We start from the raw sequence: 20,769 nt of genomic DNA on the forward strand, positions 1-20,769 counted from the left end.
CCCTGATGGTACAGAAGAATGGAGCTTGAGAAGGGAAATGAATGAGTGAAAAGGGAGTGGGGACAGGGGGAATGGTGGGGAGAGAATGATACAGAAATAGGGGGAAAGAGGTTGAGATTGGGCCCAGAATCATTCCCATTTACTGGCTCACTGGGACAAGAAGTCGCTGATCTCCCCAGCAGTAAGACAGGACTGTGTCAGTGGAGTATGTTGTGTGTTCTGAATAATCTGCCAACATTGTTAATCTTTGACCTCCTCCCTGTTATCCACAGAATTTGGACTATAAACACAAAAGTAAAGTCAAAATGCAGCATACTAGAAAAAAACATCATAAATTCACTGTTGATTAATCACAACATTCATTTGACATTTAGAAAACGAATTACGACAAGAGGACATTTAAAAAAAACGTTCAAATATTATGTGTTGCGGTGATAGAAGATGTATTCAGATTCATTAAGCAGAAATACATCAGTGTAAATGTTAACTGTGTAAACTGTGTATAAGTATAGTCAGTGATTGGTTAAAGTAATAGTTTGGTATTTAGGAAAAAACACATATTTGATTTCTAAAGTGAGGTGTAAAGATCACTAACAGTTTTGTGTAATTACAGAGCTGGTTTGTGTCTGAAACGACTTCCTATATACTACTGAACACACTATATTTACTGTCCACCATCACTAAATGTTCAGATTCTGAGTGTGTATATGTATCCACTATATAGTACCCTCAAAACTTCCAAAATGAAATGAAAAAAGCAGAGTTCATTACACATATTCCACATTCTGCTAGCAATTCCACAATGCATTCCAATGACACAAAATATCAACCTACTGCTCACTATTGAGTAGAGTATTGAGTGTCTCTTAAAAAGGGAGTTAATGTGTGGTTTGGTTCTGGGGTCATAGTTTAGCTTAGCATTAAAAGTGGAGGCTGGGGGAAACGACATGCCTGCCAACACATAGTTAACAATAAACACCTTCAAAGCTAATTAATAAGTACATATCACTTGTTTAATCCATACACAAACCCAAATCTTTTCTTCACTGTGACAGGCAGCTGACACTCAAAGAAAGTTATGCAAAAATCTTATGTATATCTCATATTATGTACTCTATATGTATCACACTAACATGGTGTTGATATTCATTTCACTTTCCACAAGAAAGCAAATAAGCCCATTTTCACTACATGTCAAGGTATTCTTTACATTAAGTGATAATTCTACCTCTTTCATTACAAAAATGGCGTAATGCATTTCACACTTCAGTTATTTTTAAAAAAATATTATTATTATTATTTTTAATTCCTACCTTCATTAAAAATCCACTGTAAGAGTCAAAAGGCAAAGAGAAATGTGGGAAGAGAGAGGGCAATGAAATGTAACAAAGGTCCAGCCGGGAATGTTTAGGTTTACATGGAAAGCGTCACAGCCCATAAACACAATATGTTAACAAGCAGCATTTCCATGCTACTGCCTTGCTATGTGGCAATTTAATAATCTGATAAAAATCAACATAAATCCCGGATAATGACAACAGTGCAACTATATGCTCATCTATACTGACATTTTACAAAGATCAATCACAACAGAGGTTAGAGGCCACAAGTTGCCATACAACTGCTGACCCTCACTGGGTTGGCTTAAGTCAGCATTTTGGAAAAACTGTTTTACCCTGTACACACTGAGACACCAAGCTGACATTTTAAGATGTCTAAAGTTATGGGGGCAGTTTTGGAAAAACTCTTGGTAGGAGAAAAAAACAGCATTTTAGTCCATTTTATGATGGAGGGCTAAAACTGAGAGGAAAAGATGCTTCCTCTAGGAGATGAACAGACATTTTACAAATTTAAAATACCGTTCTGTTGAATTGTGATGAAGTTCTTGACATCAGTAGCTGAAACCCAAAACTTTAATAAAGAAAACTGTGTAGTAGGTTGGGGGGTGGACCACAGTCTTCATTTAATATTTTACAAGGCCAGTATCTGCCAAGTAGATCATTCTAGCTCTTGTGGAGAGAAGAAGACAGGAGTGACAGACAGATAGATGGACCACTGACTATTTCCCCTCACCATTAAATCATCCACCTAAGGTCAATTTCTGTAAATCAAATTAAAATAATAATGCCGTCAGTCATTGGCCTCTCCTATCTGATTACACAGCTTCATCGTGTTTAATGCTCACTTAATCACATGGCATCTTAGACTTTATTTGCTCTTTCTTTTTTTCTTCTTTCCCATGGCTAACAATTGGTTATGACAATGATGCACACCGAGAGATTAACTGAAGCAAATAAATATCAATACACCTGCAAAGTAATCCAAACAAAACAGATATGCTCTAAACATTTCTTACCATGTTTTTTTAAAATGATATGTCAAAACTACAGATGTGCCTAATAATAATTTGCAATAACTTTAGTGAGCCCCTGACTCTTCATTTAACACTGTTATCAAGACAAAATGTATATGCCTCCAACGTGACCAGGCAGACTTCCTGTAGTGGGTGAAGTCAAACAGGATTTCAGTGCTTAGCACTAGACTGAGCAACTTGTTATGGTGAATCACTTTTGCAGTGTGTATTACAGTTCTATAAAACTGCAAGTGAAGCTGACTTGGCCTCTCCATAGGGGCTGAGCTCCAGCTAATCAGTCCTGATGCTAATGCAAGCTAATAGGTTAGCACAACAAGTGGGAAAAAGAAAGGCACAGGCTGCATTAGCATACTGAGAGCTAATTAGCAGGCTGCTGATTAAAGGAGAGACTAAAGTGGAACTGAAAGCTATATGAGGAATACTTGTTTAGCACACTAGCTCAACACTAGGACAATGCTAGGACAATGAACAAACATCCATCAGGCCCCTGTCAGGTTGGGGTGTGATTTCTGATGTCACACACAGAAACACACAGGTAGCAGGAATTGTAATCTCAAGTGTGTGTGGCTGCCCATGTAAAAGACAGAGGTATACTGTCCCTTCCAGGTACTGCAATACTTGTGCGTGGCTGTGTGTGAGTGAAGCACAAACACACGCTGGATGTAACCACTTAGACAAAATTCTATGTTCATGGACTAGAAATTAGTCATTACCTTTGACCTTTGTGCTTAGCTACAAAGGCTTCTAACCTTCTTGCAGCACACTCCTCATTTTTGGGAAGATTAATAGGATTGGCCAGACAATACCAGCTTTGAAGTCTGCTTTCATCAATTCTATCTGCTCACCAGGCAATATGCGCAATGGAATAAACACAAATTACAAGTAAGAATGCTTAAGTGTGGACTGAATATATACTGTATATATGCTGGGTAAATAAAAACTGCTATTATGCATTCTTGGAGTATAAAATTCTATATACAATATTGATGAACTTAAAACTCATTGTTGCATATTACAGTATACATACATATACATATAAATATACATATACAGTTAGACAGTTAAACAATGCCTTTCCTTATTGTCCTTGCATCTGTCCATCCAAGATGAGAGTTCTCTCCTCCCTCATTTGTCTCCAGGTTCTTACCACTGCAGTGAGCAGGGATGTAGCTTTGCTAATAAGTGGCCTTCTTTCTGGGGCCACACCAACCTGCTGAAAGCAGACAGCCTTTATTCTAATGGAGTAGGGGCAGCGGTTTTATCCAGAAATATACAAAGGAGTATAAGTCAGGTTTGACATTATTGACGTAGTAATAATGTAATAATAATGGACAATAGGAAAATAGGTATGAAATTGTTCTAACATCAGCTACCATTGGTCACTGTTTGGCCCAAGATCCATGATGTCACCAGCCACAAAAGGAGATATTCTCCATCCTTCTTCTCTCTTTCAGTCATCACAAAAGTGACCTCCATGCAAGAGAGCCAATAAAAACAAAAAGAGTCGTGAGAGTTCACATATTGACATTTAAGGTGTATTGATTGAGTCAAAACATCTTCTCATGGATTGAGCAACACACAAGAAAACATCCCACCTTATAAGTTGCCAGGTAGCAGCCAGCATCTTTTGAGCAGCATAGTGAATGAAAGTATTTTTTTCTAACTTGCTAATGTTAACTAGTAAGGATGACAAGCAATTTTTGCTACTGAACTTAGATAGAACCGAAGTCATTATAATTGGTCCTGAACACATCAGAAATAAATTTTCTAATGATGTAGTTACATTAGACGGCATTGCCCTGGCTCCCAGCTCCACTGTAAAGAATCTGGGAGTCATCTTTTTACCAAGATATGTCCTTTAACTCACACATAAAACAAACTTCTAGGACTGCCTTCCTTCACTTGTGTAATATTGCCAAAATTAGACATTTACTGTCTCAAAAGGATGCAGAAAAACTAGTCCATGCATTTGTTACTTCTAGGCTGGACTACTGTAATTCATTATTATCAGGCTGCCCCAACAAGTCTCTAAAGACTCTGCAGCTGATTCAAAATGCTGCAGCATGATTACTGACAGGAACTAGGAAAAGAGACTGTATTTCTCCTGTGTTAGCCTCTCTACATTGGTTCCCAGTCAAACCCAGAATATCCTCTCTCTCCCCATCTCTGTCTCTTTCTTGGCCCAATCGGTCGAGGCAGATGGCCACCCACCCTGAGTCCGGTTCTGCTTGAGGTTTCTGCCTCTTAAAGGGAAGTTTTTCCTCGCCACTGTCACCTAGTGCTGCTCATTGTGGGATTTGTTGGGTCACTTCCTGTAAATATGGATTTTAAAAAGTATGGTCTAGACGTGCTCTATATGAAAAGTGTCTTGAGATGACTTTTGTTGTGATATGGCGCTATATAAATAAAACTGAATTGAATTGAATTGAAAAGCCTGCCAAATCCTCCTCTGCCAATTTCTTTATTTCCGATGAATTTGTAAAGAAACACACCACAATGGACTGTGTATCAACGGGAGGAGGTGGAGAGGTGGCAAGCTTTAGGTTCCTGGAAGTACACATAGCAGAGGATCTGACCTGGAGCTTGAACACCTATCACACCATTAAAAAAGCCCAGCAGAAGATGTTCTTCCTGAGGATCCTGAACGCAGCGGGCTCCCTCAGGAACTTCTGACTCGCTTCTACTGCTGCACAGTTGAGAGCACCTTGACATACTGCTGCGCAGTGTGGTACTCCGGCTGCACAGCGGAAAAAAAAGCACCTGCAGCAGGTCTTCAAGATGGCTGAGAGGATCATCGGCTCGCCCTACCAAACCCAAGCGATATATACTCAGGCTGTCTCCTCTCATGGGCCACAAACATCAGGAAGGATACCTCACACCCTGGACACTCCTGTTCACCACCCCAGCTTGAGCTTGGAGGGGGAAGGGGGTATATTAGTTCTCTATACTGCTACATATGGATGTTGGAGGAGAGGACTAGAGCTAGCCTCTCCCTGCCAGCACGCTGTAAACAGCACAAATAAAAAAGAAAAAGAAAAAAAAATGCTGATGCTGATTTTGATCTGATATTTCTTACATTTGGGGTCGATGTCTGTCCATCTATAATTTGAACACTTTTGTTGAGTTGTCAACCCATCTCCTCTGCAGGTCTTGCACTCCTGTGTGAAAGCAGGGACAGACATGATTTTTACATTTTTTCTTTGCTTTTCTTGGGAGGGGTCACATTACGTTAGTAATGCAGTCATGACATTCAATGGAGGCAATACTACCCCCAGCACCTCCTGTAGTGCATTACGGTAACAAGTGAACACGGCTCCTCTTATAAAGTCTGCGGTTTTCTGGTCTTATATGAGGCGTCAATGAATTTTTATAATCGATGTCGTCGATTATGTTGACTAATCATTACAGCCCTATTGCTGTATCTGCTGTTATGTGATGGTGTGTGTTTGTTGCCTTGGTTTGCATTTACACACTGTATATTGTATGCCTACCAGTCTTTGCTTCCAGCAATGTGACATGCTTGATAGCAGTATGATGCCATTGTAATTTTGTATATCTCTATTTTGATACTGTCATGACTATAAAACACACATAAAGCAGACCCCACTCTTCCCTGCACTGTAGTTTGAGTTGAAAAACCCTTCTCACAGTGGTCCCTCTTCACCTCTTTTCTGCTTCCACACTCTTCAAAAGCTATTGACTGTATTGGGCAATAGACTTTCCATTAAAACCTTTTACATAACCATGAAAGAGTATTTTATGGAAGACTAGAGGTTGAGCAAATATTCAATATGACCTTTTCTAAAGGCCTGTAATCCAATAAATTCTAATTTCCTGTTGATCTAATTAGTGCCTAGAAGAATTTGTCATAATCAGTTATTAGGGGTAGGTGTGTGTGTGTGTGAGTTGTGTGTGTTGTTTTTTTTTAAACTTTTTTGCTTTCTTCTTATGTCAAACTTATTTAAGCTGCATCAGAAAGACTGCAAGAGACCTGCCAGTAGGAAGAGCTGCTGTTTTTTCACCATGAAATTATTTACAGTATGCTACCGTCGCACAGTAAAACTATGGTGACATTGTACCATGGACCAGTTGATCGTGCTGAAACCAGCCAGCATGGTCAACCAAAACAGCAGAAATCCCTGCATAAATCAGGAGGAGGACACAGGAGAATGCAGAGGAGGAATGAAGCAATGAGAAAAGAGAGCTGGGTTGGGACAATAGAGACTGATGGATAAGAGGAGAAGCTGTATCTCCCCTCTACCATCTTGGGCAACACAAGATCATAGTGAGGGTCAAGGGCCACCAGGGCTAGGGACTTCCCTGAGTGTAATGTTATATGTCTCACGAAAGGAAGATACTTCAGTTCAGTTCAGGCAAAAAAGAATAAATCTGGAATAGAGTGGAAAGAAAAGACTTTTATTTACAACAGATGGTGCCATTGTGTTCATGTAGCCATAAAAGAAACATTTCTGCTCCGGTGATCAGTAAAATGTTTTCTGATTCTGATTCATCAGTCTTATTGTGTACTACATACCCTGCTTTAAAGCCACTTGCTGTCTAATTTTTATGCTATTTCATTTATTCCCATGGATATCTGGATAAACAATGTGACTTCAGTTTTTGTTAGTGTAGCCATGATAGACCATGATCCAGTGATCCTACCTTGACTACCTCAAAGAGTGGATAGTGGTTGTGATATTTAACACGGCACAACTCAAGGAACTGAAGCGCCATTCCTCCCACACCTCAGTATTCCACTTTAACTCAGGTTCCTGCCACCTCCAAAAGCTTTTTCACAGCTCGTCTTTGAGGTGCAGTACAAAAGACTGATAGAGAGCTGATAGAGAGAATCACCTGAAGCTCACTATCAGCAAGACTGAAGAGCTGGTGGCAAACTATAACAGAAACAGAAGGTATGCTATCCTGGTTATCTACCTAAGATAAGAGCTGGAAAGGGTGGAATGCAAGTGAATAAAAAGACTGCAAACAGCATGGATGCCCTAGATCAGACTCACATCATTGACTGTGTTCAGCAGGCTGCTGAAAATCTTCTACCAGTCTCTCAGGTTTAAGAAGCTGGTGAGTAAGGTCAGCTCTGTGGTTGAACTGGAAGTGTAAATAATCACAAACAAAACATTCAGCCTGTATGTGTTAAGCCTGTATTTTTAATAAGGATATAGTCCCAGATAAGGATCCTGTCTGACATTTACTAAAGCGCTCTTTCTCTTGTGCTGCAATACTGGGACTTTTACATGGAACCAGTGGACGAGGCATAATTAAAAAGGTAATGGTGCTGGCAGTGGCTATGCTAGCTTGTCTCAAGGGCTGCCCACCACTATCAGCCAGAAATAAGAGGCAATGTATTTCAGCCTGTCTACCCACAGTCCATCTCTACCAGCTAGAGGCATATATTACCTACAACCTCTCACACCATCCATGTGGACCAACACTGAGCAGAAATGTGGAGTCACAGATAGGGCCTTATCTCAGAGTTTAAATTTTAATTGTCGTCTTCACTTCGCTAAGTTTCTCCCCTACCTTCACTTCAATCTTTAATGAAGATTAAAGAGTCTCAACAAAAGCCTTATCAATGTGACTGAGGAGGAAAGGTCTAATCAGGTGTAGCCTTCACACACGCACACACACACAGAGTACCCACATTTGCAATAAACTTATAATATGCCAATAAAACTGAAAAAAGACAATATGCACACACAACCACATATGAAGTTCCAATGAGAATGTGACTGTAAGATCATTCCAGCTACAAAATCATAAAAAAAGGAGTGCAGTTGAAAATGTTAACGCGAGTCTAAGTAATTTTTGCTGGCCAATGGTGGCCACAAGTGGTAATCACAGGGTATCGGTGTGTTAAATTCTGTTGGTCTGAGCAGTGAAGAGCACTAGAGTGGAGAGGAAAGGAAACATCCTCAAGTGAGGTAAAAAGACTGAAAACACCTGAGCCAGTGTTCAAAGTATGCGTGAGTCAGGGGAGGCTTAGCTCTCTCAGAAGCTGATAAATACCAGTGACATATCTAATGCTATAATGGATGATAAAATAAATGTATGAAGTCTAATTAAAATCTTATGTCTTGTCATTTTAAACCTAAGTGTACAGCTCTGCCATAGTCAGTGTGTCTGACGTTACTGACGAGACAAAACCAAACTCTTTGAGTAGAACTCCAAACACTGTGTCTGGCGAACATCAGACACTCTTCATCACCTGCCTAATACCATCTGGAAGGGTCTGGAAGAGGCAGACTGCAGCAGAAGTTGTGCAGTCAGCACTGGGCTTTAGCAAGCACTAACCATCACTTACATTGGTTGAAATGATTGAATGAAACCTGGCTGTTGTCTAAGTATGTCTTCTATAAGTTGGTGTGTAACACAGGCCAAATCTGTTTTTAATGAAAGAATGCCACCTTTTAAGACTGGCAAAACTAACAAACATGTCATCCTTTCTACATCATCAATGGACTGGTTTTTGCAGCCCCTCTAGTGAATCAAGATGACTGCATTATGTCAGTTTCAGTAGACTGCTCTAACAGTTAAACTTCCTTGTATATCAATAATTTAGCTCTAAATAGTCCCCTCCTGTATTTGGATCAAGTCGCTCATGAAAAATAAGGTGTGCTAAATTCAGCTAGCTTGGCATTTCATTGTCTCTGATACATATTTAATAAGTGCTACCACAAGCCATCAAACCAAATGACAAAAAAAACATTATGATTACCTTTAAAACCTAGACATAAGATTATTTTCATTTTCAACATTATTTTTTAATTTTCTTTCAAAACTGTTACAAATTACAATTAGAAAAAGTTATATGTAACTATGTGTTAATGTAACTGTGATAAAGACACACAGTCAATGACAACCACACCACATTCACGGAGTGAAGCAGCTCATAGACATCTCAGATCAACAGCTATATTTCATTAATATCAGCCCCTGTTCGACCTCAGCCAATCAGAAGAGAGAGAAGACTCAAATTGATATCCTGGATTCAATCCCATGACACAAACATGCCTCCACCAAAGCTCTAAGACACAGCATTTATAAGATGGAATATGCTGTTTTCATTAAAGTCATATTACTGCATACATTTTCACAAAAACGCAGGCACACATGAGCACACATATACATGCACACACAGAATAAAGTTTATCATATAAAAATGGAAGTGGAGGTTGTGTGTTGCATATCAGAGGGAAAGAGCAATATTGACTCTTAAATGACTTGCAGGGCAAGCTTTCTCTTTTCAACACACACAAACACAAACATGGACACACACTAGTGCGCAGGCACACACAACACACATACATACATCTTCCCATAAAACAGAAGCAGGATTCAAACCAAATCAGAGCTAAGTGGATGTGACATATGGGGAAATGAGAAGCACACTTTTTTACTTGTACAACACTGTGTGGGTGTGTTTGTGTGTGTGTGAGAGAGAGAGAGAGAGGAGAGAGAGAGAGAGAGAACAAGCTTTTTTTCATCATTCTGACTTCTCTGTCTCATTCATATAAGTTGTGGAATGATTGCATAGTCAAAATAGGTTCTGTAGGAACACACAAAGCTGTGTTAATATATGTGTGTGTGTGTGTGTATCATCTATAGTACACTCTATATGAATTTTAAGGCGGCACATAGGCAAATGTGAGGCAATTCACTAGTAACCTAGCGACTCTGCGTTTGCAGCCGAATTCCATATGGGTGTCATATGTAAAGTGCTTTCCACTGAGCAGAAATTACTCCCATCTACCCTGCTCACTCACACATACACTCACACACTCTCACACACACACACACACAGTCACATACACATATCTAGATGGCCAAGAGAGATGGGGGGAGGGAGAGAGAGACAGAGAAAAGCTGACTTAAACATTTTTCTCCATTTCACAAAAGTAGCTGTGGTGTTGTCAACATGATGAATGAGAGAATAAAAAGAGAGAGAGGCATAGAAAGAAAGGGGAGAGAGGGACATTGGGTAGTTTTAGAGGAGAGGGCGAGGATGGAACTGTCTGACTTGAAGATGTGACAACAGCTGTTGGACGTTTTCAATGTAATATTTTTTTTAAGTAATTCCAAATGTGGATATTTTTACCTACTGGGATGGGATCTAAAACAAATTGCATGCACACACACATTTATGACATTTCAATGAAAAGCAACATCATGTTTCATTTAGAAATGATTAAGCCCAGCCAAAGAAATAATAGTGGTCTGAATGTATTTGTGTATTTTTATAACTACTGCTTTTTATGATATATCTTGTTACTCTTTTTTTTCTTTTTTTTAACATAAGTGGTTTTAAAGTAGGGCTATGCCACACAACTTTTTTTCTATACAAGCTTGACAACCATTCTTAGCTGCTTCTTCAAGGTTATGGACCAACTATGGTGCCACCCATATCCTCTGGTGGACACCCCCCTAACCTCTCTGCCATTCTGATTACATGACTGGCCAGAAGCCACGTGACCATATGTCCAACCCATCTTTGTAGGAGCCCCATTGGCTGATAAGTATGGATTTGGCCTCCTGGTAAAGGGAGGAAAGTGTATCCTGTTTTTGTTTCTTTTACCATGAACAAATGCCCATTCACATTTGTAAAGTTTCAGTGCTTACAAGCTATCTGATCCCATGTCTAACATTTGTTTTTTAAAAACCAATATTAAATCTGGTGGTTATAATAGATTAAAAAGTCAAACCAAAAGAGACTTAATGTTTTAGTTCAAAGGATGGTTGGGGGGCTGTTGTGTGCTTTAAAGAGATTTTATTGAAAGTTCTGACATCTCTGTTGAACTTTGACCTGCTGTGCTTATTGAAGCCACTACACAGTTTTTCTATGAAATGTATGATGACTGTGGACATTTTTTGGGGGGTTGGCTGGTTTCATTTTCAAATGCTTGGTTTGGTTTGGATAAATGGAATAAACAGAGGGTTTATTCAACACCTGTGTGACTTAACAATGGTGCTACTGATAAATATCACTAGTAGCTGTTTCACCATACTAAGTATCTTGAAAAAATATCAAGTGCTAGAGATAAAATAAAACTAAATACAGCACAAATCTATTATTTTTGCTTTCATGTGACTATATGCACATAAGTGCTGTAGCATGTATGTAACAATAATGCTCATATCTGTTTGATAATAAAAGATTTAAAAAACATATGTTAAGTCAACAGTACTATAAATAACAAGCATTCACTGCTGTGACATGTTTCAACACAGCATTAATACAACAATCTTTGCACTGCTCATGCTGAAAGCAGTGCAATGATAGAGAGAAAACAATAGAGAGAAAAATACAAAGACCAGAAAGTTAAATATCTGGTACCACCTGCTGGTCATAGGCAGAGGAGATGGAACACCGACACATCTACACACTGTCATCAACTCTTTTTGTAATACCTGTAAACTCAGGAGAGACAAATATAGTACTGGAGTTAACAGTTCACAAAGATATTATATGGAGCACCAAAAAACACGTAGCTCATCTGAGTATGATGTTGAAGGTGTAGAGGGAGGATTTATTCATTGTCTGAGAGCTCTCCAGCCTATTATACACAGTACAACAACTTGAATATTCAGTGTGAAATGCCCGGCTTCTCTGAATCACCCAAGTACTTGCTGGTTGATTATGATCTACGACAGCTGACAATTGGCCCAATACAGAGGCCATAACCTGGTGCTTGTGTGCTGATGACAGTACGAAGCGGCGGCCTCAAACAGACCAGTAATTGGACATTACTCCTGCGGAGAGAGGCTAAAAGCATCTCTGCCAGTCTTTGTGCTGACAGTCCTCTTTTACTCTCATCACACTCTTCTCCATTTCACTCCTTTTTGGCCAACACTCCTGTAATTGTAATGGCCTTTCTGGGAGTGTTAAAAGCAGCTCAGAGACACTGGACATCACTTTAACAAACACAAAGTGAACCTTTGTCATTTACACCCTTAAGCTCTCTCTGTCTGTGTGTTTGTGTGTCTTCAAAATGAAAGCTAATGAATCCACACTGATAACAGTTTATGTCTATTGAGCCTTTTTTCCCCTTTGTTGCCAATTAGTATATGCACATACATTGCATCTGCAACTGAAGTGAAGATATGTGCAGTGTACAATTCTGCATATGTGTGTCAGTTTTTTTCTATTTAGGATACTAGGGTTTATCTGTGTTAATAATGTAAGGGTGGCTTTAACAGCTCAGCGGTTGCTTTGTGCTATCACCATTAAGACCAAGCTTTAATTTTTAACGAGGAGGAAACAAAGTCTTACAGCTTCACTAACATTAACAAATGACTATGGGGTCAAATTCCACCAGCCAGTATGGAGCTATCAGCACAGAGCAATCAGTGTCACAGGCACAGTTTGAATTAGTTTGTGTGTCTAGGGATCAATCATGAGTCAATAGTCATCATGCTGAATATCTCCCTGGTTGGATCAAGGCACAGTCTTGTCTTAGTCCACATTCAGTTTTTCTGTATATATTGTAAAACTGTCCTATGTCTCTAGCTGATGGGAAATATGTGACAAATGTAAAATCATTGTAGGAGTGAGATTAATTTCCCAACTAGAGGAACAAGAGCTTCCATTAACCTCTGGGCATCAAAGGACCCTCAACTTAATTGGATAATTTTGAAAAGACAAGCTTCATGAAGCTTTGCAGGGTGGTAGAAAAGTACACTTGTTCAGGAAAATCACCACAGAGTTAAAGGGTTTAGATAGAAAGCGTACACTATTAATCACTGAAGGAGACTGCCATTTACATTTATTTACATTTATGTTGTTTCTGTGATCCTGAAAAGTTTGTTTCTGGGGAATGAGTAGCTTAATAAAAACCTAAAATAAGGGCAAATCTTTGACTGGTGAGCTGCTGCATTTACAAAATGTCATAGTTTGTATTATTTTGTGTTTAAGCTCTAGAACTAAGCACCACGTTAATTAGCCTGGTTTTTCAGTGACCTGAATTTTTTATTTATTAAATATTTTTTTTCCTATTTGCAAATGAAACTTGGACCTTGAAAATATACTTCCTGTCAACATTTACTGGTAGAAAGCTATATAAAAATTAAGAAAAAAAATCCAAGCAAATATTCAAACCTCCCCACCTGCTGGTCTTGACAGAGTATGAAAATCTCTGTAACAGCATTTAGATCACAGTGCACAGTGATGCCATAATGCTAGGTTTCCAATTGAGATCAAAGTGAAAAACACACAAAACAAAGTGGCATATGCACCAAAACACCCACACCTATTGCTTTCTACGTAACCCCACATATCCATGCAGCAGTGAGCTCCTCAAAATATGCCACTATGGCACCAATTTCCTGTGTGTTATAGATCAAACAAATGTAATGCCACGTGACATGGCTGATGTTGCACTTTACAGTCAAGCTCTATCATATCACAGGCAGACATCAGTCAGAATTTTTCAAGGAAGTTTCTCACTAATGGGGAAAATAACATGTTGGCTGGAGGAGGCACTTAAGTAGCTGGGCATTCCAGCTTTAAGGATGAAGGGAAATGTTTTTCATTCATATTGATTATTTCTTTTATTTATTTATTTTTCACCAATCTTATTGCAGAACATACTAGCATATTACATCAAACAACATCAGCACTTTAGTTCATTTGGTTTAACAGGACTTGATTCAAACAAGCAGGGCTTGTTGCTAAACAGCAAAAAACAACAACCAAAAAAAACAAAAAAAACAAACAAACAAACAAACAAAAAAAAAACACTACAACTAGTAAAGTGGAAAGGCATATCAATGAAATAGATTACATCTATTAAACCCCAAGTACTATGAAAACAATGAAGAATAATAACTGGGCTGCTTTTGATAATTAAGTCAGTGTCAGCCACATATATCAGCACACATCAAATACAATCTTTGCACAACAGCTCTCACCGATGCAAATCTCATCATGGAGCTTCAAAGGAGCTGAAACTCTCTCCAACAATGATCCTTTCTTTGAGACATGCACAACTTTCCAATTAGCTGCCATGTCAGTGTAATTGGGCTACAGAGCCTTGATTGGGCCTGGAGGCCTGTTGACGAACACCGATGGAGGCTGAACCAGGCCAAGCTATAATTGATATTATGTAGAGAGAGGAGGAACTGTGTGTGTGTGTGTGTGTGTGTGTGTGTGCGCTTCAGCTTATTATGTGTATTATAAATTCCTGTCACTTCCTTCATGGCATACATTGATTAAACTGATTTCCTCTACAAAGTATTTATTGGGTGTGCTGTATGGTGTTTTTACTGTATGATGTTCAGACCATAGTCTTTTCTACTGATATTTTAATGCATGCTCAGAATATCCAAAATCCTCAGTATAGCTTTCCAATCCACTCACTGGTACACACACAATGGATTTTGTACAGTGGGTTGATGCAGAGGCTACAGAGGAACCACATGGGCTGTGTATATGTCCACAGATCTAAGCTGGTTGTGATTGATCTATCCTCCTTCTATTAGATTGGTATTGATGTGCCAGGAGGACAGATGGCCACACCTATAGCCAGGTCACACTTCAGGAACTCAAATTTAATCAAAATAATAATACATTTTTTATGATCAAGCTGCATGGAGGTTTGGAAGCGAGTGAGTTGCAGGGAGTGTGCAGGGTAATATTAGGACTGAGCGTTTATAGCCGGCATTTACGAGTCTGCACTAAAACACACCATGAACCCAATGGAACCTGGGAAACATAACAGCAAAACACTTTGTGTTTAAGATCCAAAAGCTACTGCACAAGTTCATTCAACACATGCCTTGGTCTCAGCCACCATTTTAACAGTATGCATTTGAGTATTTGGTTATGTCTGCTTTCAAAATGGTAATCTAGAGTTCTTCATCTAGAGCCTCACTAAAATGTTCTTTTCAACTATTTATAGCCCTCTATGATATAAGCACAATGGGTTTGAGCATGTACAAGCCTACATTTCAGATAAGAGGTCAATATGACAAGCTGTAAATAATATAAAGAGAAAAGAAAATGAGATAAACAATATAGATAGATAGATAGATAGATAGATAGAAGAAGCAGGCAGCATAGCAGAAGCAGGCCAGAATTAAAGAGACTTTTTTGTGGCGTTTAATATCCATTCATTGGCTAGACTGCTGACACAGTGAGAGCACTGCACTCAGGATTTATAGCCACTTCTAATGGGCATGCCCAGAACCAAAGCACTGCAGTCAGCACATTCTCCCTCTGCACATACACTCTCACAGAGACAGCCAGCTGCACACACACACACACACACACACACACATACACACACGCCCCTTGGTAGCTGATGTCTGAGCATGCATTACTAAACCCACTGGATGTGGGAATATACAGTACATACAGATGTGGTGTTGCTGTGTGATTGTCTGCAACAAATCAAGAGATACATACACACATACACTGACCTGCCCAACTGGGAGTCTCCATGTACATCCAACTGGTCTGAAAGAGGGGACCTTTGTGCTGCCCTGTTAAACAAGCACAGAACAGAGAGAAAAAGACAATCAAAGATACATTTTAACATTAAACACAGGTTGTTTGAAGCAAACCATTCACCTACAGATGAGACAAAGGTCTGATTCACATTTAAAAGTCTGATGTTTTAAACCACAAACAATTCCTTTATTGGTGTTTGTGCCATCAGACAGAGAGCACAATTAAATGCGTGTGTGAATGTGGCTGCAGTAGGACATTATACTGTAGTGATCAGTATTAGCTCATGACAATTAAACGAGTGATCTGTGTGAAAACAAGTGATCAAGCTTAGAAAGGAAAATCAAGTAAAGGTTTTACTTTTCTTGTTAGGGCCTGAACACTGATCGGTGTGAAGGCCCTATTAGAATAGCATATTTTAGGGCCTAAACATGATCAAAAACCCAACTTTGCTCATGCATCAGACCTAATATAAATTTACAGATGGTAGGGATGGATGGATGGTGCAAAATGGGTCTATGGTGGCCCCCAGAAATTTTCAAAAGCCTCTTGCTATTGGGCATAGTTTGTCCTAGGTGGACAAAATCTGGCAGGCAAATCTAATATGCCCAGATGTATAAAAAAGTCTTTTGACATCATGGCCTAAAACCTACAGGAAGTCAGCCATTTTCATTTTAATATGCAAATTTTGTTCAGTTTTTGCTATTTACAGATGTTGTATTTGAACAAACTCCTACAGATTTTTATCATATTGACCTTAAACTCAGTATGCTCTTGAAGCCTTTGTGATTAAGTTATTAAAAGATTGAGTTTTTGTTAAAGGGCATGACCTTAGTAGAACCTCAAATTTCGATGCTGAAACAGGAAGTTGCTGTAACTCAAACATTTTTAAGATTTTAAGAATTTTGATAATGGTCCCACCCTGAACACATCCACACGTCAATCCATTTCACATTAGTACAGTTAAAGCCAGCCAAGAGCATACTTGTTAAGTCTTGTTAACTGTGTCATACAACCTATGGTGACCCTGTGGATCCGTTCCCCCAACGTGCATGGATGCGAGAGCCCGTTCAGTGCAGCTTGCAGCTTTAATTTCTACTTAGGCTACTTTTATTACACAAATAATAATGCACTCAGTTGACAATTATTGTACACAAATAAAAACCCAGTCTAATAAAACAATCATTCAATGAATGCTACCTTAAACGACCAGCATGTAACATTTATGGAGCTCTAATGGCAGAAATGGAAACTAACATACATTTTTTTGTGGTAGTGTATGATCAGCTAAAACACTGAATGAGCCATTTGTATCTACATATGTAGTGGGTTCTCATCCAGAGTCCACCATGTTGCGCTGCCATGTTTCCACAGTGGCCCAGAATAGCAATCAAACCAAACAGTGGCTCCAACAGGGCTATTCGTCTTGTGGAAGACAAGAAGATGAAGAGGAAGGAAGGAGAGAAAACATTTTAGCTATTACATGAAGTTTTACAGACTGCTAAAAAGAATATCTGAACATAGGTATATATACAAACATCTTCACTTGACAGATCAATCAGTACAGTAGTTGATGCCATTTTGTCACCTAACAGCCACCGTAGACTCTACGACACGAAAGGAGGGGTGAGGAGATGAAAACTCGGTTGCAATCTGTGTTCTCATCATTAGATGCCACTAAATCCCACTGCTTCTTTAAGTTTATAATATTTAGTTTTGTTGAAACTGTCTTAAAGAGGTATTGATTCAACTTTATGGTCATTTTGGAGGTTGCAGTTTCTTGTGCTGTTGAGTTGTATTTCAGTATAAAGACTAGTGTTGCAGGGTTTTGACAGTCTTACAATAACCTCCCATTAAAAAAATCATAGCATTTGTGTGCAGTGCTCTGCTTCCATTCCCTATAGGCTTAAAGTGCGTGCGAACCATTTATTTATTTTTTTCCCCCTCATACACACATCATACTGACAAAATGAGAGACCTGCAAATACATGTGCTCTTGCCAACCATCCATGACTTGTCAATAAAGCCAACACTCGCGCAATATGGCATTATTTCGCTTACATACCCGCCATTCAGGGCAAGAGGGGTACCAACACTCCTCTGACTTATCTACTTCCTCAGGCTGTGGCTTAGTGATGCATCCAGCTTGAGTAAGCTTGTCAATCTCTGCAGAATTGACAGACACCCTCTGTGGGTCTTTCTTGAGTTTTTTCTCTGTGTTCTTTAAGTCAGCTGTGATGGACTGTATGGAAGCCTGGATGCATCTGATTTGTGCAGGGGGGCCTCAACAAGGTAGGACACCGACCTGCCTTTATCTCTGTGTTTCTATAGAGGAGGTCCTCTGGATTACTTGCAGAAAAGAAAAGGCACTGATGAAGTGATGTTTGTTCCCACTCACCAGAACTGGCATACCCTTCAAAAACTACTTGCCTGATGGAACAGATGGGGTCAGATACATCCAACTTATGAAAGTGCCAGATGGAGGATTAATAGAACAATCTTGGGCTAGCCAAAGGAGGACTTGGAGGTGGATGCCACCACAGTCGCTGCAGAGCTCCTTAAGATTGGATATCTCAGGTACATGAGAATGGGCACACTTCCAGTAATGCTTTCCTTTGGTAATCCATTTGACCAGATCCTTTGTTAGCTGTTCTTCAATGCTGTTACAGTAATAGTGTTCTTTGTGGTAACAACAAAAACAATGCACCTTCTTTGGTTTGCACTATATGGATGAGCCAGATACTTGGAGCTCTGTTGACTCTGCACTGTGGTAGATGATTGCATTTGACTTTTTCTGTTGGGCTTTAGTTTGTAAAGTTAAGCTTTCCCTACAGCTGCTGGTTCTCAGTAAATCCATTCTGGTAATGCTTTGGTAGTTTTGATTTACAGGTCCCTTAGATATACCTTAATGAAGCCATACTCAGAGGATCTACTGAGTCAAGGCTGTATGTGGTTGTGCACCTACCCAAGTTGGAGGGTATATCCTCCTGGCTACCACTCACTGCAGCTGCAGCTCCTCTATGCTCCCTGGCTCTATCTCAGTAGGATGGAAGGAAAGGGTGGGTCAGTAATAGTTGTAGTCAAGGACATAACTCTCCAAATGTTTGTGTGACATCGCCCTGAGGGTTTTTCTTACACATCAGGGTTGAAAGGAGGTGCTGATTTGTCTTCTGAGGCCATCTCCTGAAGCAGCCGAAGAATCCAGCTTGAAGGACCAATGTTGGGTCCTAACCCTGCATATTGGCCACTCAATGAACACTAAGTCACCATGTGGAGTTCAACTGATACAAATACACTATACACACAGAAATGGTATATGAACATCACAGTTCTCGAAAATTTATTATCTGTTGTCAAGGAGCAAACCGTTTAGCTAGCTAGGGGAATACTGATGAATTCAACAGCTTCACTCCTGAGTTGAGTACTAACATATGTATGTCCACACATAGAGACACAAACAGTGGAAGAGTTGTACTACTAAGACAAGGCAGAAAAGAAAGGGAAAAATCTTGAAAAACAGCAACTTTGTGTATAATATAAAATAGAGTAAAATAGAGATTTGGTTTCATTTTCAAGCTAGATAAAAAAATAAAAATAAAAGGAAAAAATGGGGAAAAACGTGCAACAGTTCAAAAGAGGGAAGAACTGAATAGAGAGGAAACAGAAAAAAAGAAGACATACACACAAAGGAGAGTAGCACAAATATGCAAAGAGGCTCAAAGATGAGAAAAAGGAAGAAAACAAAAAGATGAAATGGTTTTAGATGGGATGAGTGTGAAACACAATGAATCCATCCACAATAATGATGGAGTTCATTCAGCAAACAACAGCAAACAGATAATTAGCTGTCAACAGAATATACAATATACTTATCATCCTCCCCCTGACTCAAGGAAATAGCAGACATATGAACACATAATTTAACGAATATAGACAAAAGGTTCACAGCAGATGTATGTATATCTGTCTTAATGCACACATGAAAGTACACACAAATGCAGACATAACACTGCTGGTCTGGAGTAAAGCAATTTGTCCTGGCTTATATTTAGTCTCTAACAAATATTTAAATATTACTTGTGAGATATTTGCATTTTAAAATGTCTGTGATTTTCCATTGAAACATACAGTTTTCCAAATACTACAACTCAGCTAACATGGCTCAGGGGTGTTGCACTGGGGGTCAAAAGGGCCCATGGAGATCATCTTGTCCAGGGTGTGTGCCCCTGGACAAGATGATCTCCAAGACACATGGCAAGCATGTTTAGAGAGAAGACAAAAACTAGTAAATTTGGACTACAGCTATCAACCAACACACATCAGCATGCAGACTACCAATGACAGTAACACCCCAACCCTGTGGAGCCAAGTGTGGGGGTCAAGTGTAAAAATGTAAAAAAAACAACAAGGTAACAGTTGGTATCACTAAATCTTGGCAATTGGATTTATTTATATATACTTGAAGATGTTTGACTGGCAGGTACTACACTACACTGATCATGACCTACAGAGGTTTAATACCTTGGATCTCCAACCAAGTTCTTTAAGATTCTTAACTTCTTGGATAAACATGACTGAGAAAGCAGGTTTGGCCAGATTGTGGAGGACATTGTTCACTGAATGCCACTGAAATAGGTGATAACAGAAATACACTAACAACTACAACTCCAGTCATTAGTCAGTGATGGGCCACAGTGTTGCATAGCAACATAACAGTGTGTGTGTTTTCAGGCTGCAGTTGCTATGGATAAGAAGTTGTGGGCAATTTGATTTCTACATTGGGATGTTGCTATTGCTATTGTGTCCACGTCACTGATTCATTTTCGATTATTTTTAGCTTAATTTCAGTTTCATTGTGTGACTTTGGTACATGTTCTTTTCACTTTTCCTGGTTAAATCTAACATTTACGGCAAAATACCCACAGACAGAAATTTA

The 20,769-nt window shown here is 39.2% G+C and overlaps 1 protein-coding gene across 1 annotated transcript in view; it reads right to left on the reverse strand.

The window, feature by feature from the left end:
- LOC108876794 (RNA binding protein fox-1 homolog 3) overlaps positions 1–15,862 on the reverse strand; it is a 266,422-nt gene extending 250,560 nt beyond the window's left edge. Inside the window, exon 1 of the mRNA XM_018666526.2 lies at positions 15,806–15,862. Coding sequence (XP_018522042.1) covers positions 15,806–15,833 — 28 coding nt within the window. The 5' untranslated portion in view covers positions 15,834–15,862. The remainder of the gene's footprint in view (positions 1–15,805) is intronic.
- Between the last annotated feature and the right edge of the window lie 4,907 nt (positions 15,863–20,769).

This window comes from Lates calcarifer, unplaced genomic scaffold (genome assembly GCF_001640805.2).
Source record: "Lates calcarifer isolate ASB-BC8 unplaced genomic scaffold, TLL_Latcal_v3 _unitig_5784_quiver_486, whole genome shotgun sequence".
In the NCBI taxonomy this organism is placed as follows: domain Eukaryota; kingdom Metazoa; phylum Chordata; class Actinopteri; family Centropomidae; genus Lates; species Lates calcarifer.